The sequence below is a fragment of the Antennarius striatus genome, chromosome 19 (assembly GCF_040054535.1).
Source record: "Antennarius striatus isolate MH-2024 chromosome 19, ASM4005453v1, whole genome shotgun sequence".
NCBI lineage: Eukaryota > Metazoa > Chordata > Actinopteri > Lophiiformes > Antennariidae > Antennarius > Antennarius striatus.
In genome coordinates, this window is record NC_090794.1 from 4,434,837 (window position 1) to 4,456,916 (window position 22,080).

The 22,080-nt window shown below is 40.7% G+C and overlaps 2 protein-coding genes across 2 annotated transcripts in view; one reads left to right on the plus strand and one right to left on the minus strand.

The window, feature by feature from the left end:
* LOC137612989 (kinesin-like protein KIF3C) overlaps nt 1-17,717 on the plus strand; it is a 32,413-nt gene extending 14,696 nt beyond the window's left edge. Inside the window, exons 2-10 of the mRNA XM_068341730.1 lie at nt 682-830; nt 2,736-4,643; nt 12,274-12,375; nt 12,835-12,957; nt 14,041-14,159; nt 14,798-14,914; nt 15,137-15,245; nt 15,404-15,549; nt 15,638-17,717. Coding sequence (XP_068197831.1) covers nt 3,252-4,643; nt 12,274-12,375; nt 12,835-12,957; nt 14,041-14,159; nt 14,798-14,914; nt 15,137-15,245; nt 15,404-15,549; nt 15,638-15,725 — 2,196 coding nt within the window. The 5' untranslated portion in view covers nt 682-830; nt 2,736-3,251 and the 3' untranslated portion in view covers nt 15,726-17,717. The remainder of the gene's footprint in view (nt 1-681; nt 831-2,735; nt 4,644-12,273; nt 12,376-12,834; nt 12,958-14,040; nt 14,160-14,797; nt 14,915-15,136; nt 15,246-15,403; nt 15,550-15,637) is intronic.
* Nucleotides 17,718-18,230: 513 nt separating this feature from the next.
* LOC137612990 (toll-like receptor 5) lies at nt 18,231-21,374 on the minus strand. The gene is made up of 2 exons (XM_068341731.1): nt 21,264-21,374; nt 18,231-20,278 (listed from the first exon to the last, which is right to left on the minus strand). The coding sequence occupies exons 1-2, from the start codon at nt 21,309-21,311 to the stop codon at nt 18,404-18,406; spliced, it is 1,923 nt and encodes a 640-aa protein (XP_068197832.1). The 5' UTR covers nt 21,312-21,374; the 3' UTR covers nt 18,231-18,403.
* Nucleotides 21,375-22,080: the final 706 nt, after the last annotated feature.

Below are 22,080 nucleotides of genomic sequence, written 5' to 3' on the forward strand. Positions count from 1 at the left end.
CTGTGTGTGTGTGACAGAGAAAGAGAGAGAGAGAGCTAAGAGAGGGAAATGGAAAAATGGAAATGTGGTGTTCACATACCGTATGTTGACACCTAGATAAAATATCTGTCACGTATCACTTCTGTTATTTTGTTATTTGTATTTCATTGTTTTCGTTACACCCAGTAGGTTCCATGTTAGCGTCCAGATCTCAGGCCTGTATGTGGAGCTTGCGTGTTCTTCCCATGTCTGCATGCATGGACTCCCCCTGGGTGCTCCGGTTTCCCCCTAAAGTCCAGAAACATCCAATAAAACTGAATGGCTGACTGTAAATTGTCCACATGTGTGAATGTGAGCTCGCACGGTTGTTTGCCACCCCGTAATGAGCTGGCGATCGGTCCATGGTGTACCCCACCTCTCACCTCATGTCAGCTGGGACGGGCTCCAGCCTCTCCCTGTAACCCTGATTGGGATATGCAACTATAGAAAACAGATGGATGGATATGAAAAACTAGTCATTGTTTCAGACAAATGTAATGGAACAAAATGTGCAATATTGGATTGACACAAAATTCAGGCTAATAAAGTAGCAGAAAGTGGTGTTCAAGTGAAGTACCAGTACAAATTATTCAATGATTTTCATTATGTTTTACTGTTATCTCACAATTGATACCAAAACAATTCTGTCTTTTTCCTCTTCAGGAGCTACAGGAAAAGTTCATGGAGTCACCAAAACCACAAAGCTTCAGGCCAACAGATGTCATTCAACATAGACCATCGATAACAATCCATCCATGGGCTGATGATGTCACCTTGACTAAAAAGAGAAACACAAACCAACTCATGTAAAGGTATGAGGGTAATATAAGCAGCAGTATTCAGGGTATTCACATGTTTTCTTTAGGAGGTGCTTTGAGATGACATTGACTAATGAAGAACAGCTTCACGTTTAATTTGTCCCAATGCTCGAACTGTATTCCTGCTCTGTTTTTTTAACAATGAAGCAATCTCTGCTAAGCCAGTAAATCATGTCTTAACACAAAAATACACCCAAATCAGGGCACATTCCTGTAATTTGCAGGATGGGGCCCAAGGGTTCTTCTCTCACTGTCTCACAAACATCCAGCAAGCACTCAATCCTCACTCCTCTACCAATGGCGACTGAGAATATTTAAAGAAGAGCTCTGTTGTCACACCTATCAGTTTCACAACTAAATCAGGTGATCTCATGAGATGTTTCCACTTTTTTTTTGTTTTTTATCAAAACTGTGTGGTTAAAAAGGATCAGAAATCAAGAGGAGACAGACAGGGTTAGGAATTGGAATGCAAGAGTAGCTCTGTATCCCACAATGTCCCACCCTTGTGTTTCGATTTAATAATTCCCTGCTTTGGTCAACAGTTGCAGAAAGATTTTTCTACATTACAGCTAAAACAAGTCATTAAATTTAACAATGAATATTTAAGCAATTTTTCAAGCAACAATTAATCTATTTATTCCACTTCACCTAATTTTCTTTTTTGATTCTATTCATTTTCTCATGTGCTTTTTAAAAAATCCTGATTTTGTTAGTAAATTAATTAATTATACAAAGTCCCTTACAATGCTCTTCTGACTTCTAAATCAATAGAGTTATGGCAATAATGATTACCGGTAATTAGGTAATTTATCACTTTTTACAAATATAAGAACTTGTTATTTATTCTACTTCCATTTATTCTTTTATTATTTAACATCTCAAATTCAAGATTTAAATCTAATGGAAGAATCTGTATACTTGGTCAACCACTGACGGAATTTTTCGCGTCTGCTCACCTGACTCCTCTGCGCTCTGATGACGTCGCCCCGGTGCAGACATGATGTAATGCACAGTTCTACCGCGAGGTGGTGCTGTTGCAATACACTTATAATATATGCACACATAAATGAAGTAAATGCATCTTTACCTCTTTAGCCCCAGCCTATTTTTAAGCCTCAGTTCGAAAATGATATGCCCAAAATTAATCGAGCATATTTCTGAAACTGCAAGGTCTTTGAAGAATTTTAATAATAATAATAATAATAATAATAATAATAATCCACCTTTAATTGTCCACACAATGGGGAAATTATGTTTTGGTGTCACTTTAGAAAAAAAACTTTCTAAAAGTAACTCTTGTAGCATTTTTTTCAGATGTGTATCAGTATATATGTCACTGACTCAAAGAAAATTAAGATGGCAGAAAATTAAGATATTTGTGCCTAATAAAAAATCACTCCGTTTTATTATCTCTTTAGTTGCAGCTCTAAATCTAAATCTAAGCACAACACAATATGTGTACATTCTTGTTGCTGAATTAATTATTCAAGTTTAAAAATCAAGTGTTCAGATCAAATGCGTTGTTTAAATCGAGGAAAAATCAAGGCCAATAATAAAAATAATCAAGCTGAATGAATACTGATTATGTAGAACGTCCTAGTGTGCTTTCTTTCCCTCAGGCTAACTTTATCTAGTTATATGCAATTATGAATAAATATCTATGGTCATGAGAAACAAAACAAATTGTCACTAAAACCATGTCGAAGAGTTTACAGTGAGATAAAACAGCATTTCCCATAATGCATTGTCTCGCTCTGCAGTGATGTGGGGCGTGGTGGTTGAGCGTGTGTGTGTGTGTGTGTGTGTGTGTGTGTGTGTGTGTGTGTGTGTGTGTGTGTGTGTGTGTGTGTGTGTGTGTGTGTGTGTGTGTGTGTGTGTGTGTGTGTGTGTCGCCTACAGGAGGAGAGCTCCGTCTCTCCGCACAGACCGAGAGACGCAAACGCCTTCGGAGCATCACCGACCGGAGGACAGGGAGATGCTGCCCTCGGTCTGTCGCGGATCTCCAACCAGGACGACATGAGTTCGATGCCTGGATGTTTTTGTCGCTGGGTTTTTTCTCACCGAGTCAGCCTGGACGTGTAGAGGTACCGCAATGGAGCCGACGAGCAAGATCCGCTGACCGCGTCTTTATTTGGAAGCTAATATCCCAGACAATAAGTGGAGGGAATTAACCATCAGCCGAAACGATATTCGAACCTTTTGTTTCTGTGTTTTGTGACACACCGCGGCTATCTTCCTCTATGATAGAATCGAGAAGCCATTCTGTGAGTCTCAGCCTTTTAATGGTTAAATAAATCATTGGAAAAACAATTCAAAGGCAGGCAGGAGGCTGATTAAAGATTCGCAGCCCATTTTTGGTTCAGATAGAGCAAACTGGTCTTTTTTTGCATCACAAGAAGGGATAAAAAGGCAATCATGTCAAAAAATAAGAGCAGCGAGTCGGTGAAAGTGGTGGTTCGATGCCGCCCCTTGAACCACAAGGAGGAATCCAGTGGACCTGCGGGGGGCATTGTGCAAATGGACCTGAGGCTTGGACAGGTGATCCTCAGAAACCCTCGCGCACCTGTCAGCGAGCCCCAGAAAACATTCACATTCGACGCGGTTTATGACGCAAATTCCAAACAGCGAGACCTGTATGAGGAGAGCGTGCGACCGCTGATAGATTCTGTCCTGGCCGGGTTCAATGGGACCATATTTGCCTACGGACAGACTGGAACTGGGAAGACTTACACCATGCAGGGGGCATGGATGGACCCTGAGAAAAGGGGTGTGATCCCCAACGCTTTCGATCACATCTTCACCCACATTTCCCGATCGCAGTCCGATAAACAGTACCTGGTGCGGGCATCCTACCTCGAGATCTATCGGGAAGAGATTAGGGATCTCCTTGACCCCAAACATGGAAACACCAGAGCCCTGGAGCTCCGGGAGAGTCCAGAGTCCGGGGTGTATGTTCCTGACCTCACGTCATGCGTCTGCAAGAGTATCAAGGAGATCGAGGAGGTGATGAACATCGGCAACCAGGCAAGGGCTGTTGGCGCGACGGACATGAATGAACACTCGTCCCGGTCCCACACCCTGTTCCTGATCACGGTGGAGTGCAGTCAGCCTGGACCTGATGGGAGGAAACACATCCGAGTGGGCCGCCTCAACCTGGTGGATCTGGCTGGGAGTGAGCGCCAAGCCAAGACAGGAGTCCAGGGAGAACGCCTGAAAGAGGCCGCCAAGATCAACCTTTCCTTGTCAGCATTGGGGAACGTGATCTCAGCGTTGGCCGATGGGCGTAGCGGTCATGTGCCATACCGGGACTCCAAGCTGACCCGTTTGTTGCAGGACTCTTTGGGTGGGAATGCAAAGACTGTCATGGTTGCCACATTAGGCCCGGCTTCCCAACACTATGATGAGACCCTTACCACTCTACGCTATGCCAACCGGGCCAAGAACATTCAGAACCAACCCAGAGTCAATGAGGATCCCAAAGATGCCCTACTGCGTGAGTTCCAGAGGGAGATCGCTCGCCTCAGGGCACAGCTCAACCACAGGAAGTGGAGGAAACAGAAGAAGGAACAGGTGGAGGGCGAGAGCTGGGATGAAGACACTGAAGGTGAGGAGGAGATTGTGGAGAAGGAGGCCGAGGACTATGTCAAGTTAGAGGAGCAGCGGTTGGAGATGGAGAAGGAGGCCATTAGGGAAGATCAATTCATGTTGGCTGAGGAGAAGCAGAGGCTCCTGGGAGAGAAGGAGAGGATGATGGGAGATCTGAGGAAAGAGCAAGAAGCCACAGAGCAACTGACTGCCAAATACAAGGTGAGAGTTCAGCCTTTGAGCATCCGGAAAAACAAGGTCCGTGATTATCTTATTCAATAAATGTGGTTCCTACAACACCCGTAAAGCCAAGCCTGTCTCCATAGCAACTCTTCCTTTGACCTTAACACCCCAAATCTGCCTGTCAAGTCTCCAGATCTGAGGGCAAGATAAACCTGACGTTATAATTCAACCGAGTATTTCTCTTCTAATAAGTTGGCATAATAATATAACTCCGCATCCTTTTTAATGTGAGAATTAATTTCTTTAAATGACACAAGTAATAAGAGTTGGTTGTATTCATGCTTCTTCGAATGAGGTGTCTATATTCAACTAAGCTATCTTAGTAGGTCACTGAGCAAAGTGTGTTGATATTTTTAGCTGTATGTTTGTTAAGTTTTGTGAGATCTTGGCAGTTTAGCATTTTAACAGGTATAACTCAGATATCTCAAACATATTCCAGAAATCCCTTTTTATTCCGAGGTCTGGGAGACCCGTGCACGAGCAAGCTAACTAGCCAGTTGCGTTAACCAGTTAGCTGCAGAGTCATCATTTCTAAAGTATAGCAATATGGACCCAGTGATGTTTGAGTACTGAGGGGTACATAAAGAACAAGAAACCCAACAGAAAAATAAAGTACGGCTAATATTGCATCTACATCTATATTGGTTTACTATATATTTGCCTGTTCATTCATTCATCAGTAGGTAAATCATCTCCATAAAACCTTTGCACTTGGTTTTGATATCTGGAAATAGAAGTGTTCACAATGTGTACAGAATACAGTTATTGTATTCCACGTAGCTCTATTACATTTCATTGATGCTATAGAAAGGTTAAGTCAATACTTAACACATACAAATGTTTTGTATGTTCTGCTTTTTTCCACAGTTTGGCTGGAAGTGCATAAAAACTGTTGATCATTATACTGTAGCTTAAAATGTCGGTTCCCCCTTTGTTCCATTTAACAATCAAAGACTGAGTCAGGCTTTAATTAATTGCCAGCTCTGACTCATGGCATTTCTAGTCAATAAGTCACCGATGCAGAATGGCTGCCTGACCGCAGTCTGCCTGGACCACCACACATGAGGCACCGCTGGATCAGAGTCCAGAGCCTCAGGCCCCTCAGAGAGGAATGTAGAGGAGGAAAGATATTTTCAGTCAGATGTATGGGAACAATAGAGAAGGAAAGTACCTATTTTACTATCCCTCCATGGGAAAGATTTGCTGCTTTACAGACTCACAGTTAATATTGTGACAATCTTTGTTGTTGTTTTTACAGACAAAGTAAGTCATTTCTGGTTCAAGAGATAGATAGATAGATACTGTATACTTTATTTATCCCAAACTGGGAAATTTAGGAAATTTAGATCATAAAGTGAGAATGTAAAATACTTTTGATTCAGCAAAAAGTGTTTAAAAAACTCTCTGCTATTTTGAAATGCAGAATTTGTAATTAATTAATTAATTAATTAATTAAATGGAGATCTTACCTAGATGCAGTTCAAGTCTAATTCTGTTTCTTATCTTGCCCATTTTTAAGAATTATTAATAATATTAACATAACATTTTATATTTCAATATTTATTTTAATACTTAATTTATATGATAATAACAAAAACAGCAGCTCACCATTAAACAGCCATTTTGTTCCCCTGACATCACTGTGATCGTGATACTTTTCCAGTAAGATCAATCAGCAAATTATAACAGACCTACTTTGATTGGCTGAGCCCTATATTAGCCCACCAATGATAGCTCATGGCCTGGAGGTTCCTTCTTTCTCACTACTCGGATAACCAATGAGGCAAAGGTTGCTAGGCAGAGCTGCCGTCTCAGACAGAGAGCCAGCTTGGAATTGTGGTGGAAATTACCTCATAAATAACCAGTTATTATACATACCATCAGTTTGAACGTCCCTTCTCCCATTTCTTCCCTTTCTTTCCCTCTCCTCGTCCATCTCACCCCCAAGTATCTATCTATCTATCTATCTATCCCCCCACATGGACGCATACATCACTCATAAGTAGGTCGGAGACCAACCATATGAAGGAGTGTTGAATCAGCTGCTGTTTCTGCGGGGGGGCTGTTAGCTAATTAGCCCCCAAGTGCTGCGCTCCATCTGTAGCTCGTGTTGTGATGTTGGTGCAACTGTTGATTAGTTGTTGTCTCTACTGCTGGAGGGGCCCTCAGCTTTAAACAATGAGAGCAAAAGTAATGATAGACCTACTAGAAACCTCTATGCTTAAACCGTCTCACTGGCGAAACTATAAAACCATGAAATATTAAAGAATAAAAATGAGTTAAATCAATCATTTGTTTACCATTGATTAAATTGATGGTGGTGGCGGCTGATAACTCTGCTAAAAACTGGTGTAAGGATACAATTGGGGAATATATGAAGTTTAAGAGCATCTTAATTTGGTGATCAAATATAATGTTCAACTACAACACACTTGTTCCTGTATATTGAGGAGTATGGTTATGACACTGTTTTAGCTTCCAACTGGTTTTTAGAAATTAATACTCCTGCTTCCTGTTTATTTCCACACCTCAATGTGTCTTGAGTCGACACAACTCAGTTTGTGTCCTTAGAAAACAACCACATGTAAGTCACTGAGGAGACCAGCAGGTTCTCAAAAGGAGACTGCTGCTGTCTTCCACCCATTGGACTATTCTTAGATCCACTTTTCTGGGTCACAACTCTTATATCTCCCTTCTTTCCTACTGTCTCTCTCTCTCTTTATCTATTCCATGTCATATGTCTCCTTCTTGCTTCCATTTTTAAAAGTAACCGAAACAGGAATTGACTAACTGAAAACAGAAAAATCCTTCCTAGAGAAGCTACTAGAATAAAATCTGTGGGAAAAAGTGTGCCGTATTTCTCAGATTCTCCTGGCCTGTAGGTTTCTAATGTTAGAAACACAAACATAAATGTTGCATCATCAGGATTTAGAGCAAACCTGGCTCGGAGCAGGATGATAAAACACTCTTTGTTTTTTGTTTCAACCATGAATGTATCTTTGTTGGCTTTTGTATTGGAAGGAAGTAGACATTAACTGTGAGTTGAGGTCTTTCTACATCCTGTCAGATGATGTTCAGCCAATCAGATTGTATGGTCAACAAAAGTTCCCATTGCCTCATGGGAAATATTATCAGCATTACACAAAAAGTCAAACTCAACTTTCCACAGTATATCATAGACTATACACAATGTACAGCAAACCAACACACACACACACACACACACACACACACACACACACACACACACATACACACGCGCACGCACGCACGCACACACACACACACACACACACACACACACACAACATTATTGACAGCACGCCTGCTTCCTGTTTATGAAGCTGCTTTCCTGTCTAATTAGAGGTGGATAGAGAGAAGGGGTTCCTTTGTCTGCTGGTTTGTGTGTATGTATGTGTGTGTGTGTGTGTGCGTGTGTGTGCGTGTGTGTGTGTGTGTGTGTGTGTGTGCAAAGTGTGTCTGTGTCAGAGAAAGAGATCATGTGCTTGTTGCTGCTCTCCATCTTTTAGCATGAGAGGCTGCATCACTGAAATATTAATGAATCAACTCCATGTCTGCCTCTGTGTGTGTATGTGTGTGTGTGTGTGTGTTTTGTTTACACACACTTACACACACACAAAGATAAGAATAACTGAATATCCGATATTAAACATGTTTCTCTTGAGAGATGAGGATGGATGTGATGTTTGGAACCACTCTGCCCTCATGAATTCTGCAACACGATGATGCAAACATTGAATAATTAATTTAAATGATTTTAAATTAACATTGAGGCATCAACCATTTTTGTTTATTTTATTTTTTTAAGACATCAGGAGATGCAAAAACCTTTATTCAACATTTTATTTACAGATGGAGGAGACAACTGTCACTGAACGTTAAACTTCAGGCTCTTCTTCTTTGCTTTCAATACGACTGACATGAGGTCTCAAGGTGTTCCAATCTTTACTGTCATTTTAATTCTGGATAAAAATACTTCTTGCCTTCTCACCTTCCCCTCTCTGCTCCTCTTGCCTCACCTCTGTCGTGCACGAGAGCTGTTGTCGTCACTTTGTATTTATAACCCTGTTGCTCCCAGCAGGCGCTGTCCTCGCTGTGGTTGGTTGAGGCAGCTCAATATGCAGCGCTTCCCATTCTCTTCACTTTCCTGTCAGGAAATCTGATCAGTCACAGCCGAAACAGTTTGAGTGCACACTTAAGGGAGGATTACGCCTTCCCGGCTCGGCCCAGTGGCAGGAAAAGTGTTGTCTTCACCTTTTTTTTTCTGTTCATTCTACCGACCCAGATCATAAGGCGTAAGAGTACAGCTGCGTGTTGGATTCATGCTGCAGAGACCTGACAGTTATTGATGGTGAAGCAGAAACACTTAAGGCTAATGCCTGCTTTTCCCTGTGGCGTTTCAAATAGCAGAACTCCAAAACTAAATGTTATAAGTTAGAAAATCAACTTCATTGAACCATCAAACAGAAACAGCCCTCAGACAGCCGATCTGTGCAAACAGGAAGGTTTGTAATGACATAATCAAGTTTGACTGTGACCTTTAGCGTAAATCAGACATCCCGGCTGCAGCTTGGTGAGACAATCATTCAAGTTCCAGGAAATACTGTATATTAACGGGTCGAATGACAAAAGAGTCGTCTCATGTCATTAAAGGTCATCTGACTTTTTTCATCTTAATTTCTGATGCATTAGCTCAGACATGAAACAACTGGACCGGAACACGAAGCACCGACATGGGAACCCATGACACCGTGACTGCAGCAAAGACGCTGCAATTTCAGGAAAAGTTATTTTCCTTCTATTATGTGACTCAAACGTGACACCAAGTCCACTCAGGACCACATCAGGACACTCATCCCTGTCCTCAAAAACAGTTGGCTGGAAAACTTCAACACGTGATCAATTCGATAGAAAATAAATGTGTGCTTCCATTTTTTATGTTGTAGGACTTGTGCTGGATGAATATCATCTAGTATTAGAGAAAAATTAAACGTTTTGTGTGGAGTAATGAGGTCTTAAAATTACTATGATGTCATTTAATTCTCTTTATTTATGGAGATTTTAATTGTCTTTACGACCGGCCTAGCTGTATATGTTGTAAACACTTAGAAGGGTATGACGAGTATTTCTGTAAAGTCATATATTCTTTAGAAAAGCACAAAAGATTCTTCTGAGGGGATTATCGTCTTACAGCTGTAAGAGCATCACATGACTTCAACTAGGAATGTTTTCTAGTGGCGAAAAGACTAAAGTGTAAAGAAACCTTTTTGTTTACTTCAGTTAAGAATGAATAGTAATCTTTTTTACTAGATGAAAACATTTGCAAAATATCGCTAAACCTTATGGAAGTCATTTGATCTGACCAGCCAATCACAGCTCAGAGACATGAGAGGAAAACCCCTGACATGAATCAGCCCTTTAATGAAGCTGAAAAAAATATGACAACGCACAAAGAGCTACTAACCCAACAGCGACACACACACACACACACACACACACACACACACACACACACACACATAGAACAAAGGCAGCTGGAAACAAAGAGTCTCTCTGTAAAGACCTGCTGCAGACTCGTTCTTTATGAAAGATTCCACTGTACTCTCTGCATGAGCTTCAGTATGTTATAGGCATACAAGGAAGAATGCATAGTACACACACACACACACACACACACACACACACATGCACTGTCCTGAGACTGGAATGTCACAGTAAATACATCCACGGCCCCTGACCGCCCTTCTTGGGCCCCTTGTCTCTCTTCTCATTTCTACATCTTCTTTCTCTCTTCTTTGTTTCTCTCTTGTTATTCTGTTTCTCGTCTCGCTCTCCCCTTTTCTTCATACTCATTTTTTGATTTTGGCCCTCAGGATACGTGAACACTTTTCTGACTGTGTGACAGATGACATCACCTTGGTGTCAGGCTGCTAATCTCCATGGTAACCAAATGCCCTGTAACCGGGGGCATGACACGATGGAGTTTTGTCTTACTAAAAAACAATTTTTAGCTCAGAATTTCTCCACTTCTTCTCTGTTTGTGTCGAATTCATTGGCGTATAGAATCATTCTGTGTGATTCAAACTGTTACGGTCATTCATCAAATAATTGATGAAGAAGCAGTTGGTTGGATGTCAGTCCAGAAGGAATCGGATGCAGTATTTTCCTTTTTGAATGCCCTTCTCTGTCATTTTGTGCGTGTCTCTTTTGATTGTGATTCATGTGGAGGGGGGTCTCAGGTTCTGTTTTGGCCGAGCTCAGCTTGTTATCGTTTGATTTCAGCTAGCCTTGTCCGGCTCCATCTGCCTCTTCAGCACAATGTCTGCAGCTCACGAAGGTTTCACTATCTGATCCACGTGAACTCAGCTTGACCTCAAACAACTCACCTCTTGTCCGTGTTATATTCACAATGATTAGTCCGGCTGCTGGACAGAATAAATTTCAGATGAAATTTGAATAAAAACCTTTTGACTCTGGTTCTGCTTGATTGTAACACGAGAAAAAACTTCAAGAATCAGAGCAGATGATCTCAGCAGCGTCCAGCGGGATAAACAACTTGATAAGAAACTAACAGTCGATGCTCTAGAATGTGTGATAACCCAGTACAAGACATCCACCCATCCATTTTCTTGTAGACGAGATGACCGTAATCATCTTGCTTACAGACGCTTACCCTGAGCCTTCTTGCTGTGAGGCAACAGCGCTACCCTTAAAATACATAAAGTACAAATATAAGCCTCATAAATTCAATCAAATGTTGTCGAGAAATTGATAAAGAGAAAAAGAACCTTAAGGATTATATAAACTAATGTATATGAGTGATTAAAAAACATAAAAAATTGATTCAAATGCTAAAACCTTTGTAATGTTTGATTAAATCAATAACGCATCGGGACAAACTGTCCTACAATAACGAATATTACAATATTTCATTAAATTAAAAAGATAGCCTCTGAATATTGAAGTTTCATCACATTATTACAGGTTTAATATGCCATCTGCTATCAATTTGAGACATGCTGTTTGCTGTAGACTTTTTTAAAAAATAACAAGTTAATGAGGACAGGATCTGGAACACGTCTCAAAAATAGTCCTGGCACATTTTAATTCACGTACAGTTTGAAGTTAATCTTTAATCCAATCTCAAAATCCAATCAGTGTGTATGCTCATTTAATTTTCACACATCTGCCGTGCTAGTATACTCAGAGGGACGTTTTGGGGAATTTTCCAAAAAATTAATTAATGAGGATGGGATTTGGTTCCAGAATATCTAAAAAAAAGTATGTTATTCAAACCTTTTAATACTTGGTTGTGGCCAAACGCTGAGGCTGTGTCTTTTGTGATGTCTAATATTTCTTATTTTGTTTTGGATTATTGTAATGAGGTTGACATTTGTCTTGTTCATATCTTTTACGACACATTTATTTATGAACTTTAATTCACACTATTATCAGGAAAAGCAGCTGTAGGGGAAAATCAGTTTGCTAATGAAACAGTTGCTACTAATGGGCTCTCTTCTCTTCGGTCTCTACAACATTGGCCTCAGTTTGTGAAATTCGAATCCAAATATTCTCTTTCTTTTCTCAGGCGATGGAGAGCAAGCTCCTGGTAGGTGGAAAGAACATCATGGATCACACAAATGAACAGCAGAAGATGCTCGAGATGAAGAGGCAGGAGATCGCTGAGCAGGTAAATGTTTGCGTTCTGGTGCCAGAAGGTCAGAAGTTCTATCCCCAGCTCAGCTGTCCACATGTCGAATCAAAAATAGTTCCTCGTGGCTTTTTCCATTGCCCAAAAGTACATTTTACCTGATGAGGATGGTATAATGAGTGAATTTGGGCTCATTCTACTAAGATTAGTTGAACTCTGATGGTTGTTTTGCTCCTGTTTCTTTCCTATTTAGTCTGGTATTGGAAAATATCTGCTAATTTCAATTTACGTGTGTCAGATTTTGTCTTTTTCCAGAGTAAATGCAGCTACAGAAGTCTAAAGCATGCCTTCTTTACAAAGTCTGTCTACTTATTTAGCAATGTTCTAACTAGAAATGTAACTGTTGATATTTAACTTTACAAAATCCAGTGGAAAAAGCAAAACTAGCGCAAATAACCCTGTTAAATAAGCAGATGACCTTTTGATCATTGCTTCCAGACACGAAATGAGAGGGAGATTCAGCAGCAGATGCTGATGCAGGATGAAGAGACGCTGGAGCTGAGGGAGACTTTCACGTCTCTGCAACAAGAGGTGGAGGCAAAGACCAAGAAGCTGAAGAAGGTAAAAGAACAATAATCATGTGTCTACAGATGAGGTGCAGTTGGTCTACTTTAAATTCACACACTTAGTCCTTCATTCTTGTTAATGACAGTACGTATATCCCTCTTTACTCCTTTGACCCGTGACCCGGTTGCTATTCACTCCCCGTCTTGGATTCATGCTTTGCAAATCTCAGTACCTTAATTTTTTTTTCTGCCGTCCTCTCCTCTCCTTTCTGGGTCTTTCTCGCATTGCTTCTCTCTCCTCTTAATCTTGGGCCTCTTCACACTTTCCACACTAACCTTCTCCATCTGGTTCCCTTTCTCAAAGTTTTCAGGATCTCCCAGTAAATCACCCCCTGGATCCCTTCACGCAAACCCAGAAACACAACTATGGGCCTTACAAACTCCTTCCAGATCCAGTTTCTGAGTGCGGAAGACAATGTGATGATCCTGAATGGATTCTTGCTTTATGCACTAACGTGACCCCTCTCTAGCTGCATGGTTATGCTTTCTGAGAAAGAGGAGGATTAAAAGTGGGTGTTTTCACATTGTAATTCCAAGACTCAGAAGGCAGCATGTGAAAAAGTCATTACTTGCATGCAAAGTTAGTCATTAAAGGGATAAAGAAGGTGTTATCTTCCTTAGGTTGGGCTTAGGGTTCAATGTAGATGTTCATTTCCTCAAAAATGTTTTTATATGGATACCACAAAATCATCGTACTCTGTATTCTGTGCTGGGAGAGATTGGTGATGCTGGATTGCATCTTTTCCATAATCATTTATGTTATGCGATACTGTATTAATTCCCTTTAAATGGGACCTTTAGGATTAGCCTGCCTTTTTAAAGTTCAGGCAGTCAAAGACTGAACAGTGTGAAAGCTTCAGAGGGAGAGGAGAATACGCAGGGGCGGATCACCATGTTGCCATGCTTCTAATCGCTGCCCATTTCTCCAGACACCAACGCCTCCAGTGTTGTTGCTACGGGCAACCAAGCTGCAGCAACAGCGAGACCAGCTCATGAAACACGACGCTGCGTTCGGTGATGTCCCCCCCCCCCCACCTCACCCGTTGCGTTTGTTTTCTCTCTCTCTTTCTGCTCGTAGCTCTATGCTAAGCTCCAGTGCATCAAAGCGGAGATCCAGGACGTGAACGATGAGCACGTGAGGAGCCGGCAGGAGCTGGAACAAACCCAGAACGAGCTGACCAGAGAGCTCAAGTTCAAGTGAGTCGCACAAGTCATCCAGAGGATTCATCGGCATCAGTGAACTAAGTCAGGATGGTTCACAGATACGCCTCTTACCACGGATGTTATACCACGCTGAGACCTAATGATGCTAACAGAGTAGATCAGATAAAAGTGGGACCGTCACAAAAACAAGCGTGATTTTAATTTGATTATCATAGAATGAACCAGCTAGAATTTTCTCCAAATATCACTTAAAAGTTAATCCTATTATGAAAAACAGCAACTATGTTTGCGTAAAGACAAATTTTGTTACATTTTGGTACAAATGGAATTTTTGGAAATAAATTGGTGCTGTTGTGAAGTTTGCATTATGTTCCTTTTGGCCCCTGTAGTGAAAACATTGAGGTGAAAAGTAGTAAATCTGCAATTTTGTCAGGTAACAGGGTACAGAGTTTGAACCCGGGACCTCTCGCACCCAAAGCAAGAATCATACCCCCTAGACCAACATGCCACATGCATCACAAGTGAAACCACTGAGTCATTTGGAATGAGTGTTGCTTTTGCTCTTAAGCAGTTTCTTATGAGCGTTGTGTTGCTGTGTGTTTTCTGAGCCATTTGTTCTTGATTTGACGTCAGACTATAACACTGCGTCACTGGGTGTTGTGCAAATGCAGGTATCTGATAATAGAGAACTTCATCCCTCCAGAGGAGAAGAACAAGATCATGAACAGGCTGACCTTTGACCCTGAGGAGGATCAATGGAGGTTTCAGCCTCTTGTTCCAGCTGAAAGGTCAGTGAGAGTTCTACATGCTGGGATGTTCTCAGTTTGGCCACTGGATGGAAATAATGAAGTCAGAATGTGTTCAATCGGGGTCAGGGTTCGTGACCTTTTGACCTTCCTGCTCTCTGCATTGCTCTTTCTTCTTCTTGTCTGTTTTCCACCATCTCTGAAGAGCCTACTTTAACTTTAATGGTATTTAAATCATTGATCTGCCTCTTCCTTTCTATTCAGCAAATCTTTGCAGATGAAGAAAAGGCCGACATCTGCAGTCGGATACAAACGACCAATCAGTCAGTATGCCAGGGTTGCCATGGCAATGGGACCTCAGTCCAGATACAGGGTAAGAGTGTGTATGCATTAAGTGAACACTTCAGAAACCGCAGGTTGTTTAAACGACTTTGAATGTGAAAAATTATTTATTTAAAAAATCATCTGTAATTTGGATCACACACTCGCACCAAACATCTTTGTTTCAATACGCTGTGTGTTTGTTTTAAGGCTGAAAACATCATGTTCCTGGAGCTGGACATGACCCCTCCGACCGTCATATCCATGGATCGCTCTAAGGAGGCGGAGCCTAACCAAACCAAATCCCTGGACAACTCACCCACCAAGGATGCTGGAGTCCGCAAGTCTCGATCCTGGTGGGGCGAACACCCTGACCTTTGCTGTGTCTCAATTCTATGTATTCTATGACGGTATCTTCATTTGATATCCTATCATTTCTTACAGGTCTCAGAACCCAAAATCCATCACTTCATCTTCTTCTAACGTTTCCTTGGCAGCGTGTCAGACGGCCACGCCCATGGCAGCACAGTAAAGCTTTACTGAAGTTTTTTTTTATTACCCTACTTCCTGTTCTTCTCCTCCCCCTCCTTTTATTGGCCAATGATCCTGTAAAAGACCTGTCAGTGAGGCCTACAACTTGGGCAGAAACCAACACCTCCACCTGATGCTGATTCTGAAGAATAAAGCATCTCCACTTCCTCCTCCTCTTCCTCCTGCTGCTCCACAGATGTAAAGACCCACCAGAACCATTTCCTCCTTGCATGTTGGAGACTACGAGCCTCAGATCTTCCTCTGTAAGGTCTGATTGCAATGCCTGGCTGCCAGAACCTGTGTATGTGTGACCGTATGATTGCCTGTTAGTGTTTCTAATTGTGCTGAATCTGAAAACCTCACAATCTGCTTGAAGATGTCCATGTAAATATTTCACTTATGTCAGTTTTCTGGGTCGGGTTTGGTATTTAGGTCGACCTAGAGGTTACGTCACAGAGATGAGAGTTTGTGTTTCTATCAGTTGTTAGAAATAATGTAACACAACATTTTTTGCATTCATGGAAAAACTCATCCGACCTTTAAAATCACAACTCAGGACTCATTTTGGTCAGAATTGCAGACGGGGGGGGCAGATAAGGCTGTCCTGTTTATCTGTGTGATCAATGCCAGCGATCGAGTTGCAGCTAAATGTGCTGATAAGTGTAAAACAACACAGAGTTGTCCTTGAGAATATATAACGTGTTACCAGCATAATGCAGACTTCTTTTACGGTTCTTCATACATGACATTCCTCTCTTTGGTCCTGCTTCATGTTGCAAATATCAAACCATGTCCTTGATAACACGAGTTTGGGGACGTGTCTGTGTTCACAGAGATATGACTTATCGAGTAATTTCATTGTGGATGAATTTGCAGCATTTTAATAAATAATTTTGATGTGGAAAAGGTGAAGAAAAACACTAGAAAATAGTAAAAACGTTTGCCAGTTGTGTGTTAAAATTGCTAATTTGGTGCAAAACCATAAGATTTACAAAATCTATTTATTATAAAATAGAGAAAAGCAGCAAAAATTCATATTTGAGAAGCTAAAATTAGATTATAGTTGATTTTCTTTCTCATCATTGGCCCTGATTAAAATTATTTATTATAAATTAAAGAGACTGAAAGGGTTAAAATGTTGAGTAAATCACCAAATTTGTTAATAAATAAGACTTTTATCGCGCTGACGCTTCATGAAAATGCTTTTGCTGAATTGTATAGTTTAAAAAATATGCAACTGTACCTTTAATGACATGAAAGACGTTACAAATTGTCGTATGTTACTGTGAGTTGAGATTAAAATCTAATCAATAGATAAAGATGTACATTTATTAAAGATGTTATTAAGCATGGGAGGGTTTATCGGACTATTTCTGAATGGATTTCATCAGATGAAGAGATTAAAATATTGATATTAGAGTAAAAATAATGGTATCTGCTGAAGAAGGGCGCTCATTTAAATGTTATTTATTGTGTCTGCTTCAATATATCAATGAACTATTGTCTAAAAATAGGGTAGAGTGATGCACAGATGGACGTGATTGGGTTAAATGTTTAGGGATGATGGAGCACAAAACCAGCTTATGTTATCCTTTATCATGTCATATTAATTGGTAAAAAAATCCATGTATGTTTCACATTTGTGTCAGGGGTGTAACATGATATAAATGTGCGTGCGTGTGTGTGTGTGTGTGTGTGTGTGTGTGTGTGTGTGTGTGTGTGTGTGTGTGTGTCAGGGCTGTGGGGGTTGGGGTGGGAAGGATGCCTATGGGAGAGGGGTGGTGGTGGATGGATGGATGGATGCAGGGATCCACTCACAATCAGGAAGTGAGGAACTACTGTGGAGGAGGTGGATAGGCCTGCTCTGTTTCCATGGTAACCTGCCAGTGAAGGGTGTCGGGTTGGGGATGGGGGTTATGTGTATCTCTGTATGTAACATGTTGGACCAGATGAGCTGAGCTCATGTCTGGTGGAAAAAATAAATAAAGGACACTGTCACAGAATCATCTGTGTATAAAGGCTTCTGATCTGATTCAGTCTGGTTACTGCATGTAATGGTGTGTGTGTGTGTGTGTGTGTGTGTGTGTGTGTGTGTGTGTGTGTGTGTGTGTGTGTGTGTGTGTGTGTGTGTGTGTGTGTGTGTGTGTGTGTGTGTGTGTGTGTGTGTGCAGAAGAGATGTGATCACCCTCAAGGACAGTATTTTATTTGATTTTGTCTTTTCAAGGATCCTTATGGATGGATGGATGGATAGATTGATTGATTGATTGATTGATTGATTGATTGATAGAAAGATAGATAACCACTGAAGGTTACTGGGGGAAGAAAATAACCAATTTATGGTTATGAAAAGATCAAACTGGTTCTTTATCGCTTTGGAAGAAAAGCCAATCGCTCAGCCAAAAAAAAGGATGATTCTGCAGCGCCCCCTAGCGGTGTGGTGGTGAACACACACACACACACACACACACACACACACACACACCAAACAATAAACACTCAACAATCTTTTTAAATATGAATCAAAGTTGTTTTATTCTGTTTTGTTCATTCATGGTAAAGCAGGCAAAATATAATAGATTTCAATATACAGTTTAATCACATTAATTTGAATCTTATTCCACTCATATTATGTATTTATGGACATATGGTACATTTTTTTGTTTTTTGTTTGATTGTTTTTACTGTTTGTTGACATCAGCAGAATAATCCAATAGTGGAACATCATAGGAGCCCGAAGGAAATTCACATCTGAGCTCCTGGACGGGACTTAAAAACGTGATGTTGGTCTCGTTCATCCACGTCAGGAATCCCTTCAGGTTTGGATCACAGTGGAATCTGTTCATTTTCAGATCAAGGAAGAGGAGGGAGTGAAATGCAGCGGGGTCAGGGGATGCTATGAAGTTGTTGGAAAGGTGGAGAAGCTTAAGACTTTTGGGTAGAACATCAGGCTGGAGATAAGTTAAGGTGTTGAATGAGAGGTCCATCTCAACCAAGGAGGTGAGACCCTTAAAGATACCCTGAGGGAGAGTCCGCAGAGCATTGAAGCTCAGATTGAGACCAGCCAGAGGACTGAGGTTATCAAACAGATCCAGGCATTTCCCTTGAGACCACAAAGACTGCAGAGAGCTGCCGTGAAGATCCAAGACCTTTAAATTATTCACGCCAATCACGGAATTGCTTTCACACCACCTGATTGTGTTTCCTCCATAGAAGAGAATCTGGAGCTCTTTCATTTCAGCCAAAAGTGTGTAAACATCTCCGAGGTTTGTTAGTCTATTGTCCTGAATGTCTAGATACTTAATATTTCTTGCAAATCGTGTGACAGGTCTCACCGATGACGACATCAGCTTATTGTCATTTAACAGGAGATAATCTAAACTGGGTAGAGACGAAATGAATCCAAGGTCACGCAAAGAATTCCCAGTTAGAAATAAAGCTTTCAGGTAGGGGAGTCCCCTAAAGGAGGCGAAACCCAGAGCACCAATGTGATTGTAAGACAGATCTAACACCTTCAGGTTGGTCAGGGAGGCAAACGAGTGAGAGTAAATTTCTCCCAGCAGGTTGTTGGAGAGGTTGAGCATTCTCAAATGTCCCTCAAGTCCCTCGAAAGCATTTCTGTGGATCTGATTGACTCTGTTTTGGGAAACATCAATAATCCGAACCTCTTCCAGTGGCCTGAAAACCCCCTGCTGCAAAGCAAATATCCTGTTTTTAGACAGATCCAAAGTGTCAATCGAACTGTTCCTCAGGCCTTCGAATGTCCTGCAGTCCGGATCAGGGAGATTAGTGAATGAAAAGCCTCTACCTATGTGTCCTGACATCTTCAGGTGGGAGATCTTGGTGCCTTTGATGGCTCTGAACATCTGATCTAACTGACTGACAGTAAATCCATTGTCGGAAAGGTGGAGTTTTTCAATGGACATTCCTCTGAAAGGATTCCTGCATTTTTCCCAGCTGAAAGTTTTGTTAGACATGGCCTTAAAGCGAACAGAGTCCAAGTTCAGAACCTCAAAGCGCTTCCCCTGGAAAGCAGCCAAATCAGGCTCACATATTTGCTCAATTGGGTTCAATTTGAGATTCAGTTGTTTTAAATTAGTCATGTTGGCAAAGAACATTGACGGCTGGACTCTCTTTATCTGGTTACCAAAGAGGTCAAGAGTCTCCAAAGACGATAGAGGCTCCAGATAGTTCTCTGTCAGGATGGAGTCTTGAAGTCGACAGTAGTCTAGGAACAGATCCTTCAATCCAGAGAGTCCCACGAAAGCCTTTGGCTCCAGACGAAGGCCGACGTTGAAGCCAAGCACCAGCTTCCTCAGGCGGCGATTCCCAATGAAGGTGTAGTTCTGGATTACAAGCGGCACACTCTGAAATCCCAGGTCCAGCTGGTGCAGCTCCTCTAGGCCAGACAGGGAGGTGGCGTTGATCTCACTGATGTGGTTCATCTGCAAGTACAGGTGGGTGATGTTGGGAGGAAGAGGAGGAACCCAGCTGTATTTCTGGGAGCTGCAGTCGGCGATAGAACCTCTAATGAGGCAGGATGAACCACTGGGCACCTGCAAAGAAAAGTTAAAAAACGGAAGTGGATTTTTGAATGTAATTACATTTATTTTTGTATTGTTTTGGACAGTTCAACAGTCTAAATGTAATATTTGCTAATATAATGTCAATTTTACAGAAAGACTCCCGCTGAACTTTGAATTTCTCTGTAATCGCAAAAAAATGTTTCATTTACATTCTAAAACTGATAAATATAAACAGAACTACGGTCATATTCTGACAACCACACAAGAAACAAATGAATAAAATAAAATAATAAAATAATGAATTGATTATGATTTCATTTTACTGGTTGATGATTTGTAACTGCAATGAAAAAAATATAAATGAATACACTTATCATTCTACAAGAGCTTCAATATCTTCTAAAAATGTATTTGCCTTTATTAATAGACTTCAAAACAATATTTTAAACATGATAAATATAAGAAACATGGAAAAAGTAACTAGACATACAGTATAAAACTGTTTTCATACAATTCTAATCAAGTAGAAATTATATTTGCTTAATTCTGTCTTGATTAGTAATAAAAAAGGTTTTTCTTGTCTTCCCCTCCAATATTTCCCATTATTTAATTCCTAAAGGAATAAAGCCTTGTGATTTTTTAATCATGTCATGTCTCCCTGTTTTTAGAATTCTTTTTCAACCTCATCTGCCTCCATTCCTTTCTCCATCTGGCATTATTTTAGTGCAATCAGCCTTAGAAAACAGTAATTTATCATTATCATTTCCCTCTCGATGTTTGGATTTGTAATTATAATATAATAGTAATGTAATATAATACTACACATATCTTACTTTAAAACTGTGCTCCTTCCCAGAAGACATTTTTCTGCATTACTAAACCTAATTCACCTTTTCTTCCAGAAGATTCTAACAAATAAAATTGTCCTGTCTTAACATTTTAGACTAATTTTTAGAACAATTCTTAAATGGTGTCAAATTAGTTCCCATTCCAGTAATACAGTAAGTTTGCGTACCTGCAGGAAAAGGCCAATGACAGCCACCAGAAGACACGACATCCTCATCTTCACACTGATACCCAGAAGATATTCTCGGTTTTAGATGATCCGAGCTCTGCTATAAATGCAGAACTCTATTCTGAATTGGATTTCTGTTGGCTGCCTTTTTATCTCTCAGTATTTGCGTCACTTCTGCTGGCAACTGCGTTGATTCTGCAGTGTAAACATGACGCTGAGTGGGATTTCCCTCTTTTTTAACCGTTCTTTATGCCAGATTTGCATGAGGATGGGAAGTACCCATAAATGTTTCCTGTCATCCTTGCCTACTGCATGTTCTAATGGCCTGGGGAGTTAGGATGGTCCAACATTGACCAGAACCGACTCCTTTTAAAAACTTTGATGTTGCTGAATTTGTTTTGCAGTCTTGTTCCAACTTTCATCTACAACATTTGACTTTTTCTTTTTAACATAAAGTTAACTTTACAAGAAATATACTTGTTTTCTTTCAATTCCAGTCACAATCTCTCTCTGTTCCAGTCTCATTCCATTGCATTTCTGTGCAATTGCATTTAAAAGTGGTCCTACAGAGGCCAGTAATCCTGTACATTACTGAATGAGTAATTCAGCAGTGTCATAGTAACGGACAGATGTGTACATATGTACTGATTTACTCACCGGATGTCGGTGAACATTTTTCTTAATGTGCATGATGAAGAGGTTATTGCAACAGTTCTTTTTTTTTTTTACAATTTCCCCCAAACTCTCTTCCTCTTTCAGACTTCAAGACATTAGAGGTTCTGCAATGCAATGTTGTATACAGGATTGTATTTCTATG

Bases quoted from the DNA above. Each gene is read 5' to 3' on its own strand.
- LOC137612990 (XM_068341731.1), bottom strand. From the start codon at position 21,311: ATGAGGATGTCGTGTCTTCTGGTGGCTGTCATTGGCCTTTTCCTGCAG. The intron at 20,279-21,263 runs GTACGCAAACTT...TTTTCTTTGCAG, and splicing joins TCATTGGCCTTTTCCTGCAG to GTGCCCAGTGGTTCATCCTG.